Source organism: Lissotriton vulgaris, chromosome 1_2, assembly GCF_964263255.1.
Source record: "Lissotriton vulgaris chromosome 1_2, aLisVul1.2, whole genome shotgun sequence".
Classification (NCBI taxonomy): Eukaryota; Metazoa; Chordata; class Amphibia; order Caudata; family Salamandridae; genus Lissotriton; species Lissotriton vulgaris.
Window position 1 is genome coordinate 80,592,086 of NC_141686.1, and position 22,407 is coordinate 80,614,492.

At 45.4% G+C, this 22,407-nt stretch overlaps 1 protein-coding gene across 5 annotated transcripts in view; it reads left to right on the top strand.

The window, feature by feature from the left end:
- Window positions 1–22,407, top strand: part of WNK1 (WNK lysine deficient protein kinase 1) — a 1,566,458-nt gene that overhangs the window by 923,265 nt on the left and 620,786 nt on the right. For all 5 annotated transcript variants that reach the window (XM_086952842.1, XM_086952840.1, XM_086952841.1 and 2 more), the window contains one exon: window positions 6,274–6,405. In XM_086952842.1, coding sequence (XP_086808968.1) covers window positions 6,274–6,405 — 132 coding nt within the window. The remainder of the gene's footprint in view (window positions 1–6,273; window positions 6,406–22,407) is intronic.

Below are 22,407 nucleotides of genomic sequence, written 5' to 3' on the forward strand. Positions count from 1 at the left end.
GCACAATAGAGCTTGTCTTGCGTCAAGGTAGCCTCAAGTTTAATGCTATCCTCTGAGTCAATACTGCACAATGGTATACTATTAAGATAGGCCTTGGTTAAAATCTGCTGTGCTTGGGGACCCTCATCATATAATCGTCGGTAGAACTGCAGAAACACTTCCTGAATCCCAAGTGGATCCGTGACTACGTTTCCGCATACGTCCTTGATCTCATTTATCTCACTCGCTAAACTCCTTTGCCTAAGTCTAGCTGCCAACATGTGGCCGACCCGTTCACTGAATTCATGGCAGTGTTCTCTTTTTGCTAAAAAGAGCTCTGCTGCTTTTTTAGCAGCACGATCTCCGATTTACGCCTTGGCCCAGGCCAGCCTAAGCAAAATATCTTCCGTTACTACCCCTAAATTTACAGCTGTTGCCAACTCCTCCTCAATTCTAGTTATGGTTTTATATAATACTTCCACCCGTTGTGCTACCCGCTTCTGTCGAGACAGACTAAAACTGAGTGTCTCCCATCTGACCCCGGCATTAAAAGCATCCCAAACAACCCCGGCACTGGCACTCTATCTTTTTATGTCCCAGTAAGTTTTAATACAGCCTTTCATATGGGAGATGTATTCGGGATCTGTTAAGTCTTCTTTCAAAAGTCCACGGCCGCTCGCCCAAACACCATTTGTAAATGTCAGGGTTAGAGCAAGCCGATATTATCCTAGGATGTTTCTGTATTTTGGCCCGGTGCACTAAGGAGTGTGAAACAAAAAAATTATCCAGTCTATAGACTGCCTTGTGTGGGTCAGAAAAAAAAGTACTACCTGGGTCATGACCATTTAAATAATACCAAAGGACTAGAAGTCCAAGGTTTCCAACTATATTAGTAAGGGCCTTAAAAGCCTTCTTTTTACGGCCAGAGTATAAGTCTCCCATACTGCCCCACAGCCCACCAAGCCCGTTGATAATAAAATCGCCGCACATGAAGGATAATAATAATAAGGATAATTACGCACTTATATAGCGCACGACTACCCGGAGGCATCTCAGCGCTTGTACGAATACTGCTGAGGAACCCTTCCTGGCCTTTCCCTGTGAGGAGCCCACTCCTGGGCACCCCCAAGGTGAAGTCAGGCATCCTCAGCGTTGTTGGGGCCGTTGTAGAGATTAAGCAAGCTATTGCCCAGAGGTGCAGAGTGGGGCTCATTATCAGAATAGGCACCGAGACGAGAATTATCAGGTCTAGGGAAATTGAGCCCAAGACCTGCCGAGGCGGGAATTGAACCCTGGTCACGGCCAGACTTCTTCATCAGGGTCTGCCGCTCTAACAATTGAGCCACACTGCTCTACATTAATAGTGGGGTCGGCCAGTTAACTAGCTCGGCGTCTAAGTATTCCAAAGCCTCTAAATCGTCGGCAGTGGAGCCGTAGACCGAACACAAAGTGATAGGCTCCCCGGCAAATAGACAATCCAGTATGACCCACGACCCCATTTTTCTAAAAGCATCTTTTTAACAATTATATCATTCCTACAGGTAAGAATAGCGACCCCTCTAGTCTTAGTAACTTGTTTGGTGTCCCCCAGTAAACGAAAGTCAAGTTGTTCTAGGACCCCTCCTCTACTACCCTCTATATGAGTCTCCTGGGCACATAAAATATCAATGTGCATCGATTTCAAAATAATAGCTGCCCTTTTTCGCTTGGCCAGATCATTGAGCCCACAAATATTAATTGCAAAGGTTCGAAGATTAATAGGACTCATTAAACAGTTTTTGAGTGGATTTCCTTAACCGTAAACCTATTGCGTCTCCCTTCCCTGGTTGCCAACCTGGGCGCCTCTTCCTTGCAAAACCAAACCCTCCTAAATGCTTCCCAAAACCTTTGTTACCGATTTTCCTCTTATATAGTACTGTACTGTGCTGTGCTGTAGCCAACTCCCGAACCCCAAACCCTCCCCTGAACCAAGCCCACCACCACCCCCTCCCCCCCTGCCTCCCACTAAGGCAAATAGGTCAATCATGACCTGTGTGTGGCAGCTAAACACACGGCTCTGGCCGCTGCATGCCCCCGCCTCTGTGCCTATATATACTACCACCAAAACTAAAAAAAACACCTGTGGAGACCCGCCCTCTCCCCGCAAAACTGATATCAGTGGATAGTGATGTACATAATATTGATTAATAATGATTGACTCTGCTGTTACCCCCCCTAACTTTCAACATTAATATCATTAATACCAGCAACGACAAAGTATGTCAGACATCGCCCCTCCCCTTAGTGTCCTTCAACTCTGACAACAATTCTGGAGCTTTGATTTCTGAAAAAAATATACGAATTCAGCACTTGATTATGACCTTGAGGCAAACGCGGTAGAGCAGATGGGTCTCACATTTCAGCCCTTAAAAAGCAGGAATCAGCCGACGAAGCATCCACCTCCGCTCCACCGTAGCATGGCAAAAATCCAGACATGCGAAAAAGGTATGTCCTTCGCAGGACCGCTTAGCACTGGTCTTGCGATGTCTATTATAGCCTGCCGAAGTAGAAAGTTCCCAATATAGATCAATATTGCCCTAGGACGGTCTTCTTGCCTGGCCGGGTGACTCCTCTTCTGTACCATTGGGAACCGGTGGGCATGTTGGACCTTCATGTCCCAATTCCAGTGTGCAAGTTCCGGGAATGCCCCTTTTAACAAGGATACAACGAAAAGCATTATGTTCCCCCCCTTCTGCGTTCTCTGCTATTCCAAGTAGGCGGACGTTGTTTCTTCATTGCTGATTCTCAAACTCCTAGAGTTTCCAACACGTCCATTGCCTGTTTTTCCTGCTGCCCTTTAGACTCCTGTAGCTTATCCACCACCTCTTCCAAAGCAACTGTTCTATCCTCCACATGTGTAACCCTGTCGGCCATTTCAGTGCAGTTTATTTGCTTTGCGAATGGAGGCCTGCAGCTTCTTTGTTGCTTGAAGCGACTTCCTGCTTCCAGTTCTGGCCTCACTCAGCATTTGTTTTAGGGTCATATATACTAACTCCAATGACTGAGGGGCAGCACTGCCAGAGGGTGTCCCTGAGCCCCCTGCTTTCTCCTGCCCGCCGTTCCCAGAAGCCATGCTTGTCACTGAGTAATCCCATTCCAAGTTGCACACTGTGGTAGATTCGGCTTTTGAGGGACTTGCCTTAGATCTTACTCTACGCCTTTGTGAGATTGTCTTACTGTGGAGTGCTTTTTGGACAGTAGAGGATTCTCCCGAGTCCATGTCATCCGTTATAATGGAGTCACTAAGAACTGGTGAGTCATCGTTAAGGGAAAATAATTTTTTTTGCACTGTCATCATCGGGAGGATTGGTGTTAGGTTGGAGTCGCTATCAAGAGTGGCATCAGAAAGTAGGGCGTGATGACCACTCGCGCAAGCACCCGCATTGATTTCCCCATTGCAGTCTGCTCCTTCAAATTCCACCCTGTTCTTTTCTTGTGCCTCCGGTGGCTCCTCTAACACTGTGTTGTTCACTGTTATGGCCTCCGTACTATCTTCCAACCCAGAGATCGGCCGTGAGGAGGGCGTTGCTTGCAAGTGGTCCGGTAATTTTGCTGAATTCACTGAGTCTGCTGGCTCTACTGGCTATACTGGGCCTTTTGGCTCATTCGGGTTTTTTAGATCTGGCTGTGTTACTGGCAGTGTTTCAGTATGATTAACCAGAAGTACCTCCGGATTATCCGGAAGATCCTGCTCCAGTCCGGGTTTTGCCTGCAGCCATGCAAGTGAACCAGGTTGAACAAGCTCTCCTTTTTCTCCTGTTTCTACAGTGTCCGCTGAGCCTGATAATTTCTTTTTTGTTGTTTTTTTGTTCGGGCTGGGGATGGAACGGGCGAGGACAGGGAGAAGGCCTCCGCTAAAGTTGGCTGGCGCAGCGACCCCTCCGTAGCAGCCGGTGCTGCTCGAAGCCGAGTTCCTCTTGCTGCTCCGGCATCCTTGGAAACGCCATCTGTTTTGTTCCTCGGAACGCCCCACCGTCCTGGATTCAATCCGTGCCCAGACATGGCAGTGTCTGGCGCTTTAGCATCAGGAGCTCCGCAGGCCCCCTCCGAGCTCGCAGTTGTGTTCATGGGGTCTTTGTGCACACCTTTACCCAGCTTCTCTGCTTTAGGGGGCATACTCTTCTTCGGACTTTGACACTGCCCTGACGATACAACAGCGAAAAAGCTGGAGCAGAAAGAGTGTTGGGTCAGTAGATGATATATGACCGACACCAGAGTTGATTTCAGATGGGTTCTGGCGCCTACCATCCTCATGCCATTCCGTGGGGGAGATTCACGATGGGAAATTATGTTGGTTGTAGCATCCAGTTACAGCGCCCACTCAAGAGAGTACGGAGGATGAGGAGTTGCAGCAACCCATGTCAAGGTCAGTCTGCCATCTTGCCTCTCCTATTTGTTATATAGTTTTTGATGCTATTCACCATCTGGAATTTTGAATCAAACAGAAGAAATTCTAACTCACACTTTTTTGGAAAATCTATTTTTATAAGAGCAATTGTACGCTCTCCTGTTGCTACAATCATTCATCCACTAGAGAGTTCTCTTCCAAAAGTGGACCTTTCAGCACTTTTCCAGTTCAAAACGTAAATTGAGAAATGCATTTCTTAGTAATATATTGTAAACAAACTTTTCAAAAATTTCAATTACTGAGGTAAATAACTGAAGAATTAGGATAAATCACAAACCAGCATTATTTTCTGTTTTAAAAAAAAGTCTTTCTGGGGTGGTGATTTTGGGGCACATGAGTGTATCTTAGGTATGCGAGTCACTTCACCCCTTATAGGACTGTATAGAACTGGTGGGTGTTTAGTGGAATTGTTTTCGCAATATGAGTGTCCTTCACCTTATCATGAAATAGTGGGGAAAGTTTTTTTTAGCTCAAATCCGAGAGGGGGGAGGTAGAAGGAGCTATGGTCCATTCAGCTTCCTATTTGTTGTTGTTTGAGCCACAAAGAGCTGTGAGAGGGTGCTGATTGGCATACAAATGCAGTCTGCATTTACTTTAATATTCAGGGGTGTTAAAAGTTAGGGGCCAGTTAAAGAAACTTTGTAATTGATTTTTAAGTTAGAAAATGCTTGATTTCAAACTGGTATGGCCAGTTATCATATGTATCATTTTTGTTTGAAAACATTAAGGGATATATGGTATTTTACATTTTGTTTCTCACATTTACACCTTCCAGTATAAATGATGCATATTAAAGTGTGTTCCTTCAAACCTACTGCTTTTTCACTTTTCCTTGCATAGTGTTTCCTCAGCATATGTGCTCGAGAGACACCTAGGCCTTATGCCTTTGTGCACCCATGTTGTCCCTTTAGCATGGATGAATGTGCTTCAAATTGGATCCATACCTGCATTCACAATTGGAAAGGATTGGAACAAATATTGCAGTTCCTTCTTTGGTGGACTCAAGTGGAAATCATAAAGGAGGTTTTCAATTTGGACCCCTAATCTTTTAAAGCTCAATAATAAATGCATTGCTAGAGAGCATATTGTGTGAACTATAGCTATGTCATGGCTTCGACATGGGAAGGAAAGTCATCTATGTTAAAAGGAGTACCTTTTTGAGTAGACTTTCTCCTTACAGTCAACTCCTAAAAGGTTTTCGAGCATCTGCCAGGAAGTTCAAAATGTGAGTTGCATTTGCTAGTTCTTGAATAATCTGGCAGTGATCGAAAAATTGCCCTCATCTAATATGGTCTATGCTGAGTAGGCAGGAACATGGGAAAATCATATTGGTAGCCTGAGAAGGTAATTTGACATTCTGGCCCTCACCAGCTCTTTCATGTCAATATGAGCTCTATAAATATTTTGTTTTACTTCCCTATTTGTGTATTTAAGAATAGGAACTTATCCAGATTCACATGCTGCTAGAATTTAGCATCAAAATATTTTATGGTAATTAAAAGGAACTCGAGTAGAAGTAGCTAGCTGAAAAACAGTATGCAAATATATTTGCGCCCCCCACACTCACCCCCCTTCGAATCACCAGTAGCATCAGTGTATATATTATCAATACTTTATATGTCATGGTGTCCCTGAAGGCCTTCTATTCAGGCTGTCATTCTACATTATAAAGGTAATGCCGGAATCACTTAGGAATAATATAATCAAATGCAAGATTTAGTGTAGATGTGGGGCTTGATTCTTGCATACCAAAGGAATTGTAGAGAATGCATATGTGGCAAACTATATCAAAACACCATTATCTTCCCATTCTTGTAACAAAATCCCCAATATATTTCTCTTTGCAGAGCATTCAACAGACATCCTCTATTCAGCAGACTGGACAGTACCACCTACAGCAGCTCCCTGCCTCAGGCACCGCTGTCCAAACACAGCCAGTAATCCCAACTCAGCAAACACCTCAGATACTGACAGTACAGGTGAGACTCTATTGTAGGCCACACATGTGTTTTCTGCTTTTCTTTCAAATGTTATCTGGGATGCCAGCGGGCATGCAATGCTCTGCGAGACATGATGTGGTGGAGTAGCGAATAGAAGCCCCGCCCACTCTCCGCCCATTATTGCCATTGGCTTGTGTCATTGTCTGTCCTAAATGCTGGCTTCTGATTGGTAAATAGGCTTGTTAGTGCCTCCTTAGTACCCCCTCCTCTTCATTTGTCACCTCCCATGGCGACTGGCCTCTTTACTTGGTTTCTTACACGGTACATGGTATTTTAGATTGTGAGCGCTATTTTCTTTAAGGAGATTCTCTTCCTCATGGCACGACATGCTTTGGTGCATAAATGCGAGACCTGTGGCATTGTAAATGCTTGTGGTGTTCTGTTCCTGTCGCTTCATCTCTCCCAGATTGCCCTTGGAAGGTCTCTCCTGTAGCCATCCAAAGATCCTAGTCTCCCTAGGCCTGGGGTGCCAAACTCACACCCTCCCCGGAGTCCCCAAAGGTTTGAGGGGCAGCTGTGTCGCAGTTTCCTCGTGTGTGGGGGGCAGTGTACTCCAAATGGGCTTTATTTATTTTAACTAACATGAAATGATTCAGGTGGAAAAGGCCACAGAGGTGGCCTTTTCCACCTGAAAACGCATTAAAATACCGCAATACAAAAAAACAGTACATCACCTTCAACTGTGCATTCATTAATAAACGCTCCCAACCCAACTCACCTTGTAAGGTCTAGAAAAAGACCGGGACTTCTTGAGGACTATTGGTGGCCCGTGCAGCTGTACATTTTTGGGAAGCCTTCGGCAGAAGAATTACACAGACCGGAATGTCGGCATATAGACACAGAAGGGCTGCTGAAATTATGTGTTTTGGGGTGGAAGGGTTTCATTTTAATCCTTGTGGCATAATGGATGGCATATAACACCTGTTACAGCATCTTTTATTGTAAATATGTGTGTAATAAACATATGGAACACGCTCAAAGAAATCAGATAGCATTACTTGTTTATATGTCACTCTTGTTGCATTCCTTTGTTTTACATTTGGTTTAGTGGCGCAGCAAGGGTCACGCATATCCTGCTGCATTCAAGGATATGGCATTCATGCCCCCCAGTTATGTTGCAAAAAGCAGAAATAAGCAGGGTGCAGCGGACCCCAGTGCCACTGCATCTGCTGCACAAGTGGCAGATACTCCCCCGACTTTGTTCATGCATATGAATAGAACCATAGAAACATATGGTACAGACTGAGGAATCAATGAATCCAACTACAAGCCTCACGTCGGGATAGAGCCCCATCTCGGGTTAGACTTCCATGCAGCAGCCCATCCCAAAGACCTTTCAGAGTATGCACAGCAAACCTACCTCTTAAGTAGCAATGGCCTTCCAGGCTAAGGCCTCGGCCGGTTACAGAGAGCTCGGAGGCTCATGTCCCTGAAAGGTGAGCTATATTACATTATGTTGTCGGTACTGGCGTCACGCATTTCTGCCATTTGTATGGCCTTGCAGCATGCGTGCCTGCCAAATGTGATTTCCATATAATCAAAGGCGCTCTAATCTGACCAGTTGCAGAAGTCCGTTATCTTTTTTTAACAGGTCTGTCAAACGAGGGTTGAGCACTTTCATGTGATGGTTTAATGAAAGATCTCTTTGCAGACATACTGTGTCTGGGCTTGTATGGATTCTTTGTGGTATGTGATTTGTGGCTGAGTGAGCGGCCGTAGGGACTTTTCTGTTTTTTTCATTCGATATCTGTGCATTTTCTGTGCTGTGCAGTTTTGGGTGCAGGAGTGTTTCTAATGTGGTTTGTTGTCTCTGTGAGTGATGTTTGGATGGGGAACGAATTCTACAGTTGAGCGTGTTGCTATCTCAAAGATATAGCTTTGGTGCATGCATAATAAACACCATTCTTTCCCTTTCAACGTTTTTTGCAGACACAGACAGGAATATCACAAAGATGAACAAGCATTTGCAATGCAATAGGTCTCGCATTTGCGACATTTTAAGCTATTGGCATTGTAAATGAAGCCTTTTATTTATCTGTTTTCAAAATCAACACATAGATAAAAGGTTGTCATTTACAATGCCAATACCTCAAACTCTCGCAAATGCGAGACCAATTGCATTGCAAATGCTTGTTAATAGATATGGTTTACCTATTTGTGAGTGAGTGAATCTCCAAGCCTGATTGCGGGTACATGCTTTGTAAAAATGTCTAATCCAAACTTTTTTCATGTTTTTCAGCGCAAGTTTAAAAAGCAACAATGGCATACTTCGTGTGTGTTTACAGCATTGCAGGCAAAGGTTGTTCCTAGAATTAGATTAGGGGTGGGCACTTCAATACTATGGCAATAATGTGTGCATGGGGTGGATAGTGAGTGCTGTGGCTACGTGGAGTGACCAATAAATGAACATCATAATTGTTACGAAAGTTTGTGCATTGTCATCTAAACCAGTGCAGTGACTGAGAGGTCTATATGGCCTCTCCTGCCACGAGAAGGTGCATGCTAAGCTGGGTGTGAATACAATGTCAAGTGATGTGCTGTTCGTGCGTCTGTGGCAGATGAGTAGTAAGTGGTGAACATTGGTCTTTGTTGGTAAATATAGTTGTTCTTTTGGGTTGAACCTCATTTCGCAGTCGTTAAAGGCACTCCAACGTCCTTGGCAACCTTTGCTTTGAGTTGATTTATATTCTGCGTTTGTTGTCTAAGCCTTATTCACAATGATTACTGTACAAATGTATAAACAAAATCAGAACGATAGAATATGAAAGAAAATAAATGTAACAGAAGACTACATATTGCTCTTGTAACTGAAGGGAGCTAAGAAACCACAAGAATACATCGTTTAGGAGCAGGTGGTCCTGTACACATGCTAAGGTTCTGAGAACCTCGATTCTGCATAAACGTCTAATGCAAATAAAGTATGCTTCATTAACAATAATCCTACGAAGGAAGAACTAGTAGGAGAAAGGTAGCCGAATATTCATTATAGTCTACTTTTAGGAAATCTTAGTAGTAGACAGCACTGCAGCCTAGAAAGCTTCAATAGTCAGTCTGTAATTACTTTTCTTTCTTTGTTCTGCAGAATGTACATACATTTCTCATCTGGCATTTTTTGCCTCCTCAACTTTTTTTTCTTATGCTTGAAGGACGGTTTAAAAGTTTGAATCTTTTAGCTCCCAAATGTCTTCTTTTGTTCCTATTTCAACATGTTAATCACAAAAGTGAACTTCATAAAAAAGATGAATGACATTTTTGCCTTAATTCTACTTAGTCTCCTGTATTGAAGTGTGGGGTGGGCGTGAGCATTTTTAGCAAGGTTGCTTTTGCTTATTAGTCCAACCCTGATCACTAACAGTAATACGCTCACTTTCTGTTGATAGAAAATTACCTCCATTCTGGGACCGAAAACCTTAAAAATAAAAAACGTACCTCTGCTTCTTGCAGAACTAAATGTATAGCAAGTTTACAGCACTTCAGTTTGAGGTAATCTGTTTTTCCAACTGCCTTCGTCTCAGGGATTTGTTGTCTCCTCATTCACTACCTTACTAAATTATAATTTTAATTAATTGTTTCAAATATCTTTTACCTAGTTCTATGCAATTTCAATATGGTTTTCTCTGGATTAAATAATTTACATTTAAAAGAGTAAAAGGCAGGGAGTTAGCAAACCGATATTAAGTGGCAAGTCCTGAATCTTTCTTTTGGCAAAAGTATTTTTCTGTACTTCTGTTCGCTGTGTCTTAACACAGTATGACTTGAGCAAGAGAATGGTTAGGTTTCTCTCAAATATCTGTAGTAAACCTTGCATCAAACACACTTATGGTACTGGCAAATTAGACCCTAATTTGGACCTACCAGTTTAGTGGTAGATTAAGGTTTTCATCAGAAAAAGCTTTTGAAAATTTGAAACAATAAAGACAGTTTCTCCAACATTATAAAGGAGGCTTGATTTTTTTTCTAGGTAGTTCTTCATTAAAGCAAATGTTGGAAAAGCCTTTATCTAATTTCTCCAGTTCTTCTAGTGAGGTACCCTGTCGTCACTGTGGTGAAGACCTTGAATCACTTCCCTGTTTCCTTTTTTCACAGCCCTGACTGAAATGCTTTTCTTCAATTCCTGTTAGTTATCGCTAAATGCTACCCTCTCCAGCCTCCATGGTCTGATACACTTGTTCTCTCAGCGCCGGGACACCTCCTCGTGAGGTAGCTGTTCGCGCTATACAAAATTCTGTATTATTATTATTATTAGTATATATTTAGTTTTTTATATTTCCTGGCTGTTGTTGCTGTTAGTCACCCACTTCTTTCATCACGCCTTTCCAAGCTCCATGTGTGGTGTAAGCAGATCCCACTATGATGGCATGGTGTGAGGCACTCTTTGGACACTGGACCAGATTTATTTTTTTGCAGTTAATGTGTGCTGAATGTTTGCCACAAATATTCTAATGGGATACCTGTAACATTTATGCCTTTGCATGATCCAGGATATTAAAGAAATTCAACATGACAGACCCTGCCTTGTGCATTTGAGCCACAAAAATAGCTGACTAGAACAATGACTTGCCTGCATTATATCCTTTCAGTTTGTTAGACTTTTGTCACTTATTGAGCTTCCAATTTGTGGTGTTGCTTGATATTAGTTCTGGCCAGCAAAAGGGGAAAACTAGTTGATGGTTTTGCTGTCTGTCCCTGATTTCATGTCTTCCATGTCAAAGAAACTGATTTACATAACCTCTCTGGTGTTTTCCTCAATGTGTACACGTAGCATTACATTTCGTACCCAAATTGTAAAGCTGCAGAAGAGTAAAGAGATTGTCAATTCAAAGAGCTGCAGGAATATTAGATCTGCTTTAGATTAGTATGCTTTATTATGGAACACCCACAGCTCAAAAGCGATGCTGTCAAGGACTTCCCGTTCAAGCTCTCGGTTATTCACATCTTTAACACATTATGGTGACTTAAGAGGCTTGGAAGTGTTACACCATGGTTTCCTCGGTGGTGCAGAGCCTTACCCTTGACAAACGAATTTCTAGTTCAAAAGGATAACTTTATTCTTTTCTAAATGACATTCTGCCAACTCTGGGGTAAGGTAGCATAGTTTACGTTCACAGCAACTGTACTGTTCTCTACATAAACAACAAATTGAACATCCTTTAGTGTCCGATTGACAGCTGCTCTTGCAAAATGATGTTCTTACAACCTTTCCTTGAAACATTCCCTCTTGCCAGTTTGAAAACATCAGGTGATGCTCAACACATCGCCACATAGCTGGTAATAAAAATGTCTCCCATAGCGGCTGTGGGCTTCCATGGATTTGGTGTTTTAGGTCTCAAAGCAAATCTTAAGTGGGCATAGTTTATTTCTAGTTTGGGCAGTGCCAGTGATCCTTAGGGACCCAGCTTTGTTATCTTTTTGGGGAAATTCTTCACTTTTAATAGAAGTATTTAATACAGTGACTTTATTCTTGGAAATAAGTAAAGGTAATTCTCTACATCTGATAGTCAACTAGCCGCAGATTCCTTAACGTAGAATTATCCCCAGGCGTGAGACTGGATCTGGAAACGTTTTTGCCACAGCATCCCTGCGCGCCAGGGGGACGGCACCACGTGACTCGGCTCCAACGTCGTCCGCGTCCGATACATAAGTCCCATCCGGCGCGCCTACGTCAGTTTTTTTCTATCTTCCGCGTGCAACGTGGATCCGGATTGTGTCCTGGCCCGTTTTCGGGCCTGCTGTTCTTTTACACACTTTGGCGAACAGTGTGCAAATGCCTTCGGGCTTCAAGACGTGTACCTCCTGTATGCGTCCCATGTCGGCGACGGACCCTCACCCAGTTTGCATGTGGTGCCTGCGTGAGCACCACGACTCGGAGAGCTGCAGCGCCTGCCAGCACCTTAAGCCTAAGTCACGGCGGGAGCGCCGGATGAAGTTGCTGTCGGCGTGCTTGTCCAGGTCGGTGTCATCCCAGCATTTTCCCCTACCTCGGAAGCAAGGAACCGTCGCTTTTGACTGCGACATAGTTTTTCACCGAGTCCGTGGCTCGCTGGCTGGTAGGTCCTTTATTTTATCTCCGAGGCCTTGTCCTCCTTTTGCAGTGGGCTCCTGTTCCCCCGGGACATGAAACCCCGCCTGTCTCCTTCCTACCTGCCTTTTCCCGGCGTAGAGGCGACTAGGGCCCAAATGACAGCCTACGCGGCAGCGCTGCAGGCTTCTTTGGCTCTTACTCCACCTCCTGAGACGTCCAGGGATCCCTTGTCTGGAGCGGGGTCTTCCGTGGAGTCGCTGCCGGCTCTGGCGCCAGAATTTTCGGCTCCAGGTCGTAGGAGGGTGGTGTCGTCGAGGTGCGGTCCTTCGGGGCTCTCTTCTTAGGCGCCTGGTGTCCCTGCCTCGCCACAAATGCCTAATAGGCTCCCTGTAGCGTCGCAGGAGACCGCCGGGACTCCGGGCTTGCCCTGAGTCCCCCTCGGTCCTCTGAGCAGGCAGCTGCCGCACCAGAGGTCGAGCCAGCGCCATTTCGGCACCAGGAACCTTCCTCCCTGGCTCTGGTGGAGTCACTGGTGGAGGCAGGGACCTTGGGTGCTTTCCAGTGTCTCCCTCTGTCCTTGGCGAGGGCGGCTGGCCTGTCTGAGGCCGAGCCGGTGCCTTTTTGGTGCGGTTACCTCGTTGTTCTGGCGTCAACCCTGCCCCACCCTCATAGTGAGCATGTGGTGGCAGGAGTCGGGCCGGCTTCACAAGTGCCCACTCCAGCGCCGATTGACGCCGATCAGGTGCCGGTGTCAGACTCCACGGAGCCGCATCTGGTTCTGGATTCGTCCCCTGAGGTCCCTTCTTCGCCAGAGGTTGGCCATCTGTTGGTGTGTTCTTCCCCGGAGGCAGGGCACTGTATTGTTACCTTTTCACCTGCATCTTCCCCACGGCCTGAATTCTCAAACCTTTCTTTCCGTGGCTCGTGGATGACTTTTCCCACGCCTCCACGCCTTCTTGGGCTCCATAGGTTCCTCATTCATCTGTGGATCCCCCACTTTTCCGGGGCTGGCCGCTTTCCCCTGGACATGGGTACGGGCGGCTCAGCCTGCAGCCGTCGCCCACTCAGGAATTACTTTCTCCTCCCCTGCGCCCTAAGGAGGCTAGTGTTGCCTTTGTTCCTGTCATTTCCACAGCTGCTGGTATTCTGTGGATGGGTGACCCTGTCACTTCGTTTCCTACGGACAACCTATTGGAAGTTCTCCACCAGGGCTCTGGCGGACGGGAGTTGTTCCTTCCCTCTGAAGCGTCACTCCACAATTCTCTTATGGGGAATTGGGGGCGCCCTGCCACGGGTGATCCGGTGCCTCAGGCACTTCTGCATCGTCACTGCCCTTCTCCGCAGGACCCTGTTTGTCTTTCTTTCCACCCTTCTTCTCAAGGCTCTCTTCTGTGGAATGCCTTTCCGTGTTTGACTATGGTGGTGTTTTCTCCGTCTCGGGAGGCCCAGTAGTTGGATTCATGGAGGCGTAATGTCTTTGCTTCTTCTAGCGCTGCCTTGTGGGTGATTTAACATTTTGTGTGTTTTGACCAGGGCTACTTCCAGTCTGTAGGACTCTGTGGAGTCCCTTCTTTCTCATGTCTCTCATGATGGTGCACATGCTGACCTACGGAGCTATGTGTTTGATGGTAGGGAGTTGTCCGCATTTATTCTTGGTGCGGCCTTTGATGTTGCCGATGCTCTAGGCTGTGCTATGGCCACTTATGTGGCTCTACGTCGCCATGCCTGGCTGCATGATGCTGTTTTTCCTGAAAATATCAAGGAACGTCTGGTTTATCAACCCTTTGACGGGGTCCTTCTGTTTAACACTCATGCAGATTCCGCCATTCAGCGTCTTTTTGCGGGGCTCCGTCCTCCTCCTCCTCAGTAGGTGGTTTTGTTGATCTTCTGGTCTTAGTGGGGAGTGTTTTCCCACTGCTCCTGGAATCTGGTGTTGGGGTGAACGTTACACTTTCTGTGAGGGAAACTGTGCCCTTGGGGTCCTGAGATGGCCTACCTATTCAGTTGGTTGCTGGTTCAGCCCCTTTTGGTAAAGTGTTCTTTTTGGCTGCTTACTAAGCCTTCTGTGGTTTCTGCCGCAGGTTATCTAATTTTTTTTCTGATGCAGGATTTCTTCCCTAAGAGTGGTTTCCATACTTCTTGGGCCGTGTCCTACCCTACGTGGGGGGGTATTTGTAGCTATTGGATAGCCCTTTCTTACACTGGGAAGGTGTTGACTACCCCTTGCGGGTTCCTTGCCCTTCCTGGTGTTGCTGTATGTCGCTGGTGCGTTTTCTTGGGCATCTGCGGCGTTGTGCTGCGCTGTTTTTGCCTTTTGTCTGCCGTTTGGCCTGGTCCTCAGTATGGTGTCCAGAAGGGTTATTTTCCTGTGTTGAGGACTTGGTTCGTATTACTTGTTTCTCCTCTTGTTTTCCGGCTGGTTGCTGGTTGGTACCCAGCTGCGCCCGCCGGTTCTTCTGGTCCACGGCTAGGGACCTTGAAGTGAGGTCTGGCGCCCCTGCTACTGGTTTTTCGGGAGCCTTCTGGGACTATGTTTTTCTCTTCCACCTGCCTTATTACTGAGCCTCTGTTCTTTCTGACCTGTTGACGTCCTGCTGTGATGAGTTCGGCCGCCCTCTTTACTGGGTGTGTTCCCGGTGGAGGGCTCTTGCCCTAGTTTCTGCTCTTCTCCTTGGAGTCTCTGGGTTGATCTTCTTCCTTGGTACTCCACTGCATTGCCTGAACCTGGGGCTTTCGGTGGAGGTCCCTGGTACATTAGCTGCTGGCTTCAATTCGCATTGCCTGTACCTGGGGCTTCCGGTGGATTTCCCTGGTACATTGGCTGCTGACCTACTTTCCTATTGCCTGTACCTGGTTCTTCCGGTGGAGGTCCCTGGTACATTGGCTGCTGGCCTCCTTTCGTATTGCCCTTCCTTCTTCTGCTTGGTGAGGGTGGGGCTGCCGCTTGTCGTTGTTAGGCATCCCCTGGGGGTGGTGTTCTCCGCAACACTGCAGTTCTAGTCTGTTTGGGGTGGGGGGGATGGCATTCCTCCCCGTTCTGTGAGGGTCTTCTGCACTCGCCGGCCTCCGGGTGGTTGCCTTTTGCGAATGCCTTTTCTTACTCCCTCTTTCGGGGGATGCTCGCCTTGTTGTTGTTGTTCCATTCTTGACTTTATAGGCACTTCTGCGCCCCTGCACCCTGGTCTCCAGTGTGGGGTTCGCTTGTGCTTCTTCTTCCCTTTGTTGCTTGCACTTATGTCTTTGGCTGTACTTGGGGTTGAGGTGCCTTGGCTGGCCTCGACTTTGGCGTTCGGGAGACTTTCTCCCTGCTGATGTTGTCTGAGGTTAACTTGTCATTGCTCTCTTTGTTCTGACCTTGGTGTCCCTTTCTGTTCCGGGTGGTGGCTGCAGACTTCTTGGTCTGCTGTGTATTTTTCACATGCTTCTGCCCCGGGGAGGCTGTTGTATTTGTTTGCAGGATTGCTTTCCAGTAGCGGTGCCCTGTTCTTTCATTCCAGATCTTGGTGCCTCGGTACCTGGCTCTATTCTGGAGGGTTGTGTTCCTCACCATTGTTTCTTTCCCTTTTGTTTAGTTGGCTTTTTTCGCACACGGTTCCAGCATTCTCACAGTTTTGTTAGTGATGGCTCCGCGTTGTGGCGCGGAAAAGTTCTCCGAAGAAAACGGACTTGGGCGCGCCGGGGTGGGACTTATATATCCTCGCTGACGACGTGGACGACGTCAGGGCGGAGTCACGTGGTGACGTCCCCCTGGCGCGCAGGGATGCTGTGGCTAAAAGTTTTCCGGATCCAGTCTCACACCTGGGGATAATTCCACGTTAAGGAATCTGAGGCTAGAATCGTCTCTACCAGATACATCATTACCGAAGGTAAGTAACTCGTACTTTAGAAATAGTTTTACTATCCTACCCCCATGCATCCAAGGACACTACACTGGATCCTCCTCTCTAGTCTCTCAAGCGTAGAGAATTCATTAACAATTTAATTTCTAAAGTTGAAAGCCTGGTTATCCCCATTTGAAGCTTCCATGATATTCATGAATATCTATGCCTCCCTGTGGGATCCAGAAACTTTTTTTAGTTGAACAAAACATTTTCTTCTTTATAAACATTGAAAACTAGCACAGTCTATTACAATTTTGCTCAGCTTAATTACCATATGTTTGTGAGAACTACACATGGATATTTTGTGAAACTAAAACTGGATGACAGATAAATGCGGCTGCAGGCTGATCAGGGTGTCAAGAAGCAGCAAACATTGGAAATGCAATTGGTTTTGCATTTGTTTGAGTTGGAGCTTTTGGCATTGTAAATGGCAATGTATTCTTCTTATGTGTAATGGAGTGTATGTATGTGGGGTGTAGTGGAACTATATGGGTTGGATTAGTTAATTGTGAAATTGTGTGGTGTGGAGTGGATTTGTGTAGTGGCATTATGTGGAATGTTGTGCTGTGGAAATATATGGTTAGCAATTATGTGGCATTCAGTGTAGTGGCATTATGTGGAGTGAGATTGTGTGTTGTGGAGTGGTAAGTAGTTCAGTTTAATTATGTGTTGTGCTGTTGCATTTTGTGGCACGATGTGGAATTGTGTGGATTGGATGTATGTGGTGTGTTACATTGTGTTGTTGAGTTGTATTAGGAGTTGTATTATGTGATTTGGTGTTAAATTATATGGTGGTCACTGGAAATGTGTGGAGCTGAATTGTGTGGCATGTAGCTGTGTGTATAGCTTTGCGTTTTTGTTGACGGAAAAGAACAAATAGGTAGGAGCTAAGCATCAGATCTGTGGGTTTAAAAAAAAGAAAAGAGTTGGAGCTATTATGTGTTTTTGTGTGTATTGAAATTATGTGGAGTTTAACTGTTTGTAATGGAGTGTAAGCATGTGGAAAGGTATTTTGTGTTGTGGAGTGTTATGTAGTGGAGTTTAAAGAAGACATTCTGTACAATTGAAAGACTAATTAAAAAAGAATTAACAAAAACTGTCTTCTAGTTTTTTTTTGTCCTTGCAATGCTGGCAACCTCTTCCTGCCTGTTGTAATGCTGGTTCATTATAGCTTTATTTGTTGTTATGAATGAAGGGACATAAACAATAGGAGGGTGAAGATTGAGAAATAGTAATTGAATTTCAACACGAGCACCGGACGGCACTAGTAGAGAATCAACTGATGCCAAACTTCGAGGGCACACTAAGGTGCTAAGTAATGCTGAAGTAGCACTGAAGTGGTGGTGTGCTGGTGCAGATGTGATGCTCAGGTGATGCTGAATGATACAGGTGGTGCTGAGTGATGCTGAGGTAGTGGTGTGCTTGTCTGGAAGTGGTACTGAGTGTTACTGAGGTGGTGCTGAATGACGCAGAGGTGGTGGTGCTGAGTGATGCTGAGGTGGTGGTGTTGCGCTGGTGCTGTAGTGATGCTGAGTTTGTGCTCTGTTGAGGTGATGCTCTGCTGAGGTAATGGTGGTACACGGATGCAAAAATGGTGCTGTGCTGATTATGTTGTGCTGCGCTAATGGTGAGTTGGTGGTGAACTGATGAGGACGTGATGCTGAGGTGATGATGAGGTGCTGTTTCATTCTAAGGTGGTGGTGCACTGGTGCTCAGGTGATGCTGACTGATGATGAGGTGCAGTATTGGTGCGGGGTTGCTGCTGAGGTGGTGATGGTGCACTGATGCGAAGGTGGTGCTGAGTCATGCTGAGGTGGACCGGAGTCATGCTGAGGTGGTTCCTGCTGTACTGGTGCGAAGGTGATGCAGCACTAATGAGGTAGTTCTGTGCTGATGCTTAGGTGTTCAGGTGGTGCTGTGCTAATGCGATCATGGTGCTGCACTGATGCTGAGGTGGTGCTGCACTGATGCGGAGTTGGTGCTGCACTGGTGGTGGCTCACTGATGAGGAGAAGGTGCTGTGCTGATGCTGAAGTGGTGCGGAGTGATGCTGAGGTTGTGGTGCACTGGTTCTGAGGTTGTGCTGTGATGAGTTGTTGCTGTGCTGAGGTGGTGGTGCGCTGATGCTGAAGTGGTGCTGCATTGACCACTGAGATGGGAAGACATAGTTTAGTTTGGATGCGATCCATAGCATGCCATTACAGTGCGGTCGTTAGAACGGCCAGGTTTACATCGCAAGTTGTTACAACGACTTGCTGTAGGTGGCATAAGGTGTTGGATTTATAATCCAACACCTTCCCAGCTGTTGCACAAACTGGTGTAGATCAATAAAGGGATCTGGTCCATATTCAGCAAGGCTAAGCCAATATAACAGTATACATGACACAAAAGTCAATACTAATAATCGTTCAACACCTGACTCTTCACAATCTTTTGTGACACTCATAGTGATTGACAAATACATTTATTTGGTCTATTTGATTTTCTTATATACTAAATGGAATCAGTTCATGTTATTATTTCAATTAACATTCTCACAATGGCATATTTTTGTTTGATAAGTAATTGTCTGTTTGTAGAGTTATGTGGTTCTAAAATTGTGAGCATGTTCATTGAAATAATAACATGAACTGATTCGATTTGGTATATAAAAAAATCAAAAAGACCAAATATATTTTTTTAACACTATGAGTGTAACACGTGATTGTAAAGTGTCAGTTGGTTATCAGTATTGGCTTTTGTGCTATGTATGTTGCACAAACTGGACTAGGAATAGTAAATTATACTATTCCCAAGTCCTACGCACCCCCTACAGCAAGTCGTAACGATTTGCTTTGTAATCGTATGCTATGTAAAAACGCGGTTGTTGTAACAACCACGCTGTAATGGCATGCGATGTATCACATGCATTCAAACAACATACATTCTGGTGAGATGGTGCTGTGCTAAAGCTAAGATGGTGCAGTGCTGATGTTAAGGTGATGCTGCGCTGGTGCTGAGCTGGTACTGCGCTGGTGCTGAGCTGGTGCTGCGCTGGTGCTGCGCTGGTACTGCGCTCGTACTGCGCTGGTGCTGAGCTGGTACTGCGCTGGTGCTGAGCTGGTGCTGCACTGGTGATGGTGCACTGATGAGGAGGTGATGATGTGCTGATGCTGAGGTGATGTTGAGGTATGGCTGAGTGTTGCGGATTCCACCCTTTAACATTGTCCCTTGAGGCTCCATAACCACTAACGTTCAGATGCATTTAATTAGTAATAAAGCGCCACTCATACCAATGCATGGTGTCGCGCACAAATTACACAGATTAATCATGCGTGTATAAATTAGCGTAAATGAAATGCTACATAGGACGGAGGAATATAGGCTATAGGAGTCACAAGTCGTGCTTATTGGTAGGCAGCATTGCTAAAGAGTGCTTGGGCCCCAGAAGCCCGAACTCAGAATTGAAAACAAAACACCATAGTTGGGAGTTCCCTTAAATAAAAAGAACCGAATTCTACCCAGATGAGCCCTTTTTGCAACATTAATATCTGCTCAGATCTATACTTTGTAGTGCATGCAGATGTTTGACAGTTATAAATTCACTGTTCTATGTTAGGATTTTAACTTATAAGCTAACAGAAAAGCAGTAACCCAATCACCTATTTACATTTTATGCACTTTGTTATGCATGGTACACTTTCTTTGCAGCCGGCATATTAACACTCTGCTACCTTGCAATGACTCAAAACTTCTTCTACTAGAGAACTCCATCTCTCCAGCAAGAATGTTAGTCACTGGAGTTAACTTAACATTTTTATTGTCTGGAATTGCTTGAAGCCAGGAATGTGTCAGCGAGTGGCTTTAAAAGCAAAATAAACACGACCCCTCTGCTCTGAAGTCAGTGTCCAGTGCGATCTCACAGACCTTGTACAAGACCTGCGTTCTTGTTCTGCATTTATTTAATGTACTGCATTGAAATGCACATTTACAGGGGACATTCTTCATTAAAAGAATCATTTTGGCCTCCGCGCTTAACCAAGAGCAGAGACCTCTAAGCCCTCTGCCAGCTGCCAAGCACAGGTCCTGGAGGGGAGGAAAGAACACAAGCAGCATGCGTATTAAAGTATCATTTGAAGCGTTGATTTAATGGAACTGAAACACTGTCTGTTTTTAAGTAGTAGTTAAACTTTTTTACATGCTTTAGAGCTGCAGTAGCTAGATGGCATGCTGTTGCAGTGTTTTTTGTGCCTGTTTCTGGAGGAAATTAAAGGAGGCAGACTTAGACTTAAAACCACAATAATTAATTGCTTGCATTCCAAGCCAGCCGGGGAGCTGAAGAATACAAAAGAATGCCAGCCACATGGAAGGACCTGAGCAGGTTAATGCTGCAATAAGATGTAAGCAGCTAGGGGTCTGAGCAACCACAGTGTAACACGAGGTTGAAAACATAATAAAATAGTCCCCCCACGAGCAGATCAAACAGAACAAAGCGTAATGGTATTGTACCAAGTCCCTGCTCCTTGGAGGAAGAAGGAGGGACAAAGAGGTAGGACTGGCGTAGTAAGCAAGGATTTTTAAAGGACGTTGAAACAAACAAATGAGAAGCAAGGGATGTCATTTGGCCCACAGAGATATTTGTATACTAAAGTATACAAGAGGTTGTACGCTTACCTTCGACCTAGAAATCAGGGTGACTTCATCTTTTCATGCACCACTGTGCAAATCCTTTAGCCTTGGACTCCACCCTGTTTCACCTTTTGAGGTTTTATTTAGAAATATAATAATATATACTTTCTGTTGTCAGAAGTTTATTCTCCTTTTGTGAGGTTCACAGAATAACAACAGGGAAACGTCTGGAAAAGTACATTATGAGTACTAAATAAATTAGACTTTCAGCCATTGCTTATGGCGCGGGAAAGCAAACTCAAGCACTCTGTATCTTGTGTCAGCCTGACGGCTACATCATACTAATCTTTTGCTGCCAAAAAAAAAAGGCAAAAGCTTCCTTCTGTGAGGAAGGGAGCACTAAAGACAAACATGTGTCTGCTGCTGAAACTGTGAAGCGAAAAAAGAGCCTATGGGAGATTCTGCCTCCGCGCGATCACTTGTGAAACTACCCCACAGTAAGGTTGAAAAATAAAGATTACAAATCTCATCATGAAGACTGATCCCCTTGACTGTGGCAGTGTCCATTGTATTCTGCGTCATTATTAATGTTGGTGCCGGCTTTGTCGAGGAGCTGCACGCTGAGGTACAGTTGACATATGACATTGAAGACTTTGTCATCAAAACCATCAAAGTTGAGGCACATGCTGTAAGCAGCCTAAACGTCAAGTGAAAGATTTACAGATTTCACCCACATGCACACATGCCAAAAAAATAAAGACCTCTTCTCCACCTCAAAGTTCAGATAAAGACAGTGTTGAAACTGATTATCATATTGGCCTAAAATTACCTCTTCGGGTTACATGTCAAGAAATGCCAGATGTACTTTCAGTAGTTGCTGAAGCATCTCCTTCAAGAAGGCATCATCCCAGCACACACCTTAAAGCAAAATCTGAAAAAAGGTTGTCTGAAGACTAGGATAAGAAGCCCCCTCGCCTACAGACTCCCTGGACCCAGACCAACCTTTTGCAACGCCATCTCCAACTTCATCGCCCCCCTGGCCATCGACTCCTACCACTATGTCCTATTCGGCGACCTCACCAACGCCAACTGAATCGCCCTCCTGGAGAACCTGAGCAACATTGGCCTCACCCAACTGGTCACCGAACCCACGCACAGGGCCGGATACACACTCGACCCCATTTTCACCTCCAGCGACCGGATCAAATTCAGCCACACTACAGATGTCACCTCCACTGACCATGCCATCGTACACTTTACCATCTCCGACGCCCAAAACACCATCACCAAGCATCACACCTCTTCCCATCGCAGCTTGAGCAAGTTTACACAAACACTGTGGCCATAGGCCCTCGCCTTCACACAATCCAAAGCCTCAGTAGACCTCTACCAGGCTGCCAAGAACTTCTCCGCCTGGACTGCGCTGACAGTCTCCCACTGAAACTAATAAAAGCCAACAAAACCTCAAAAC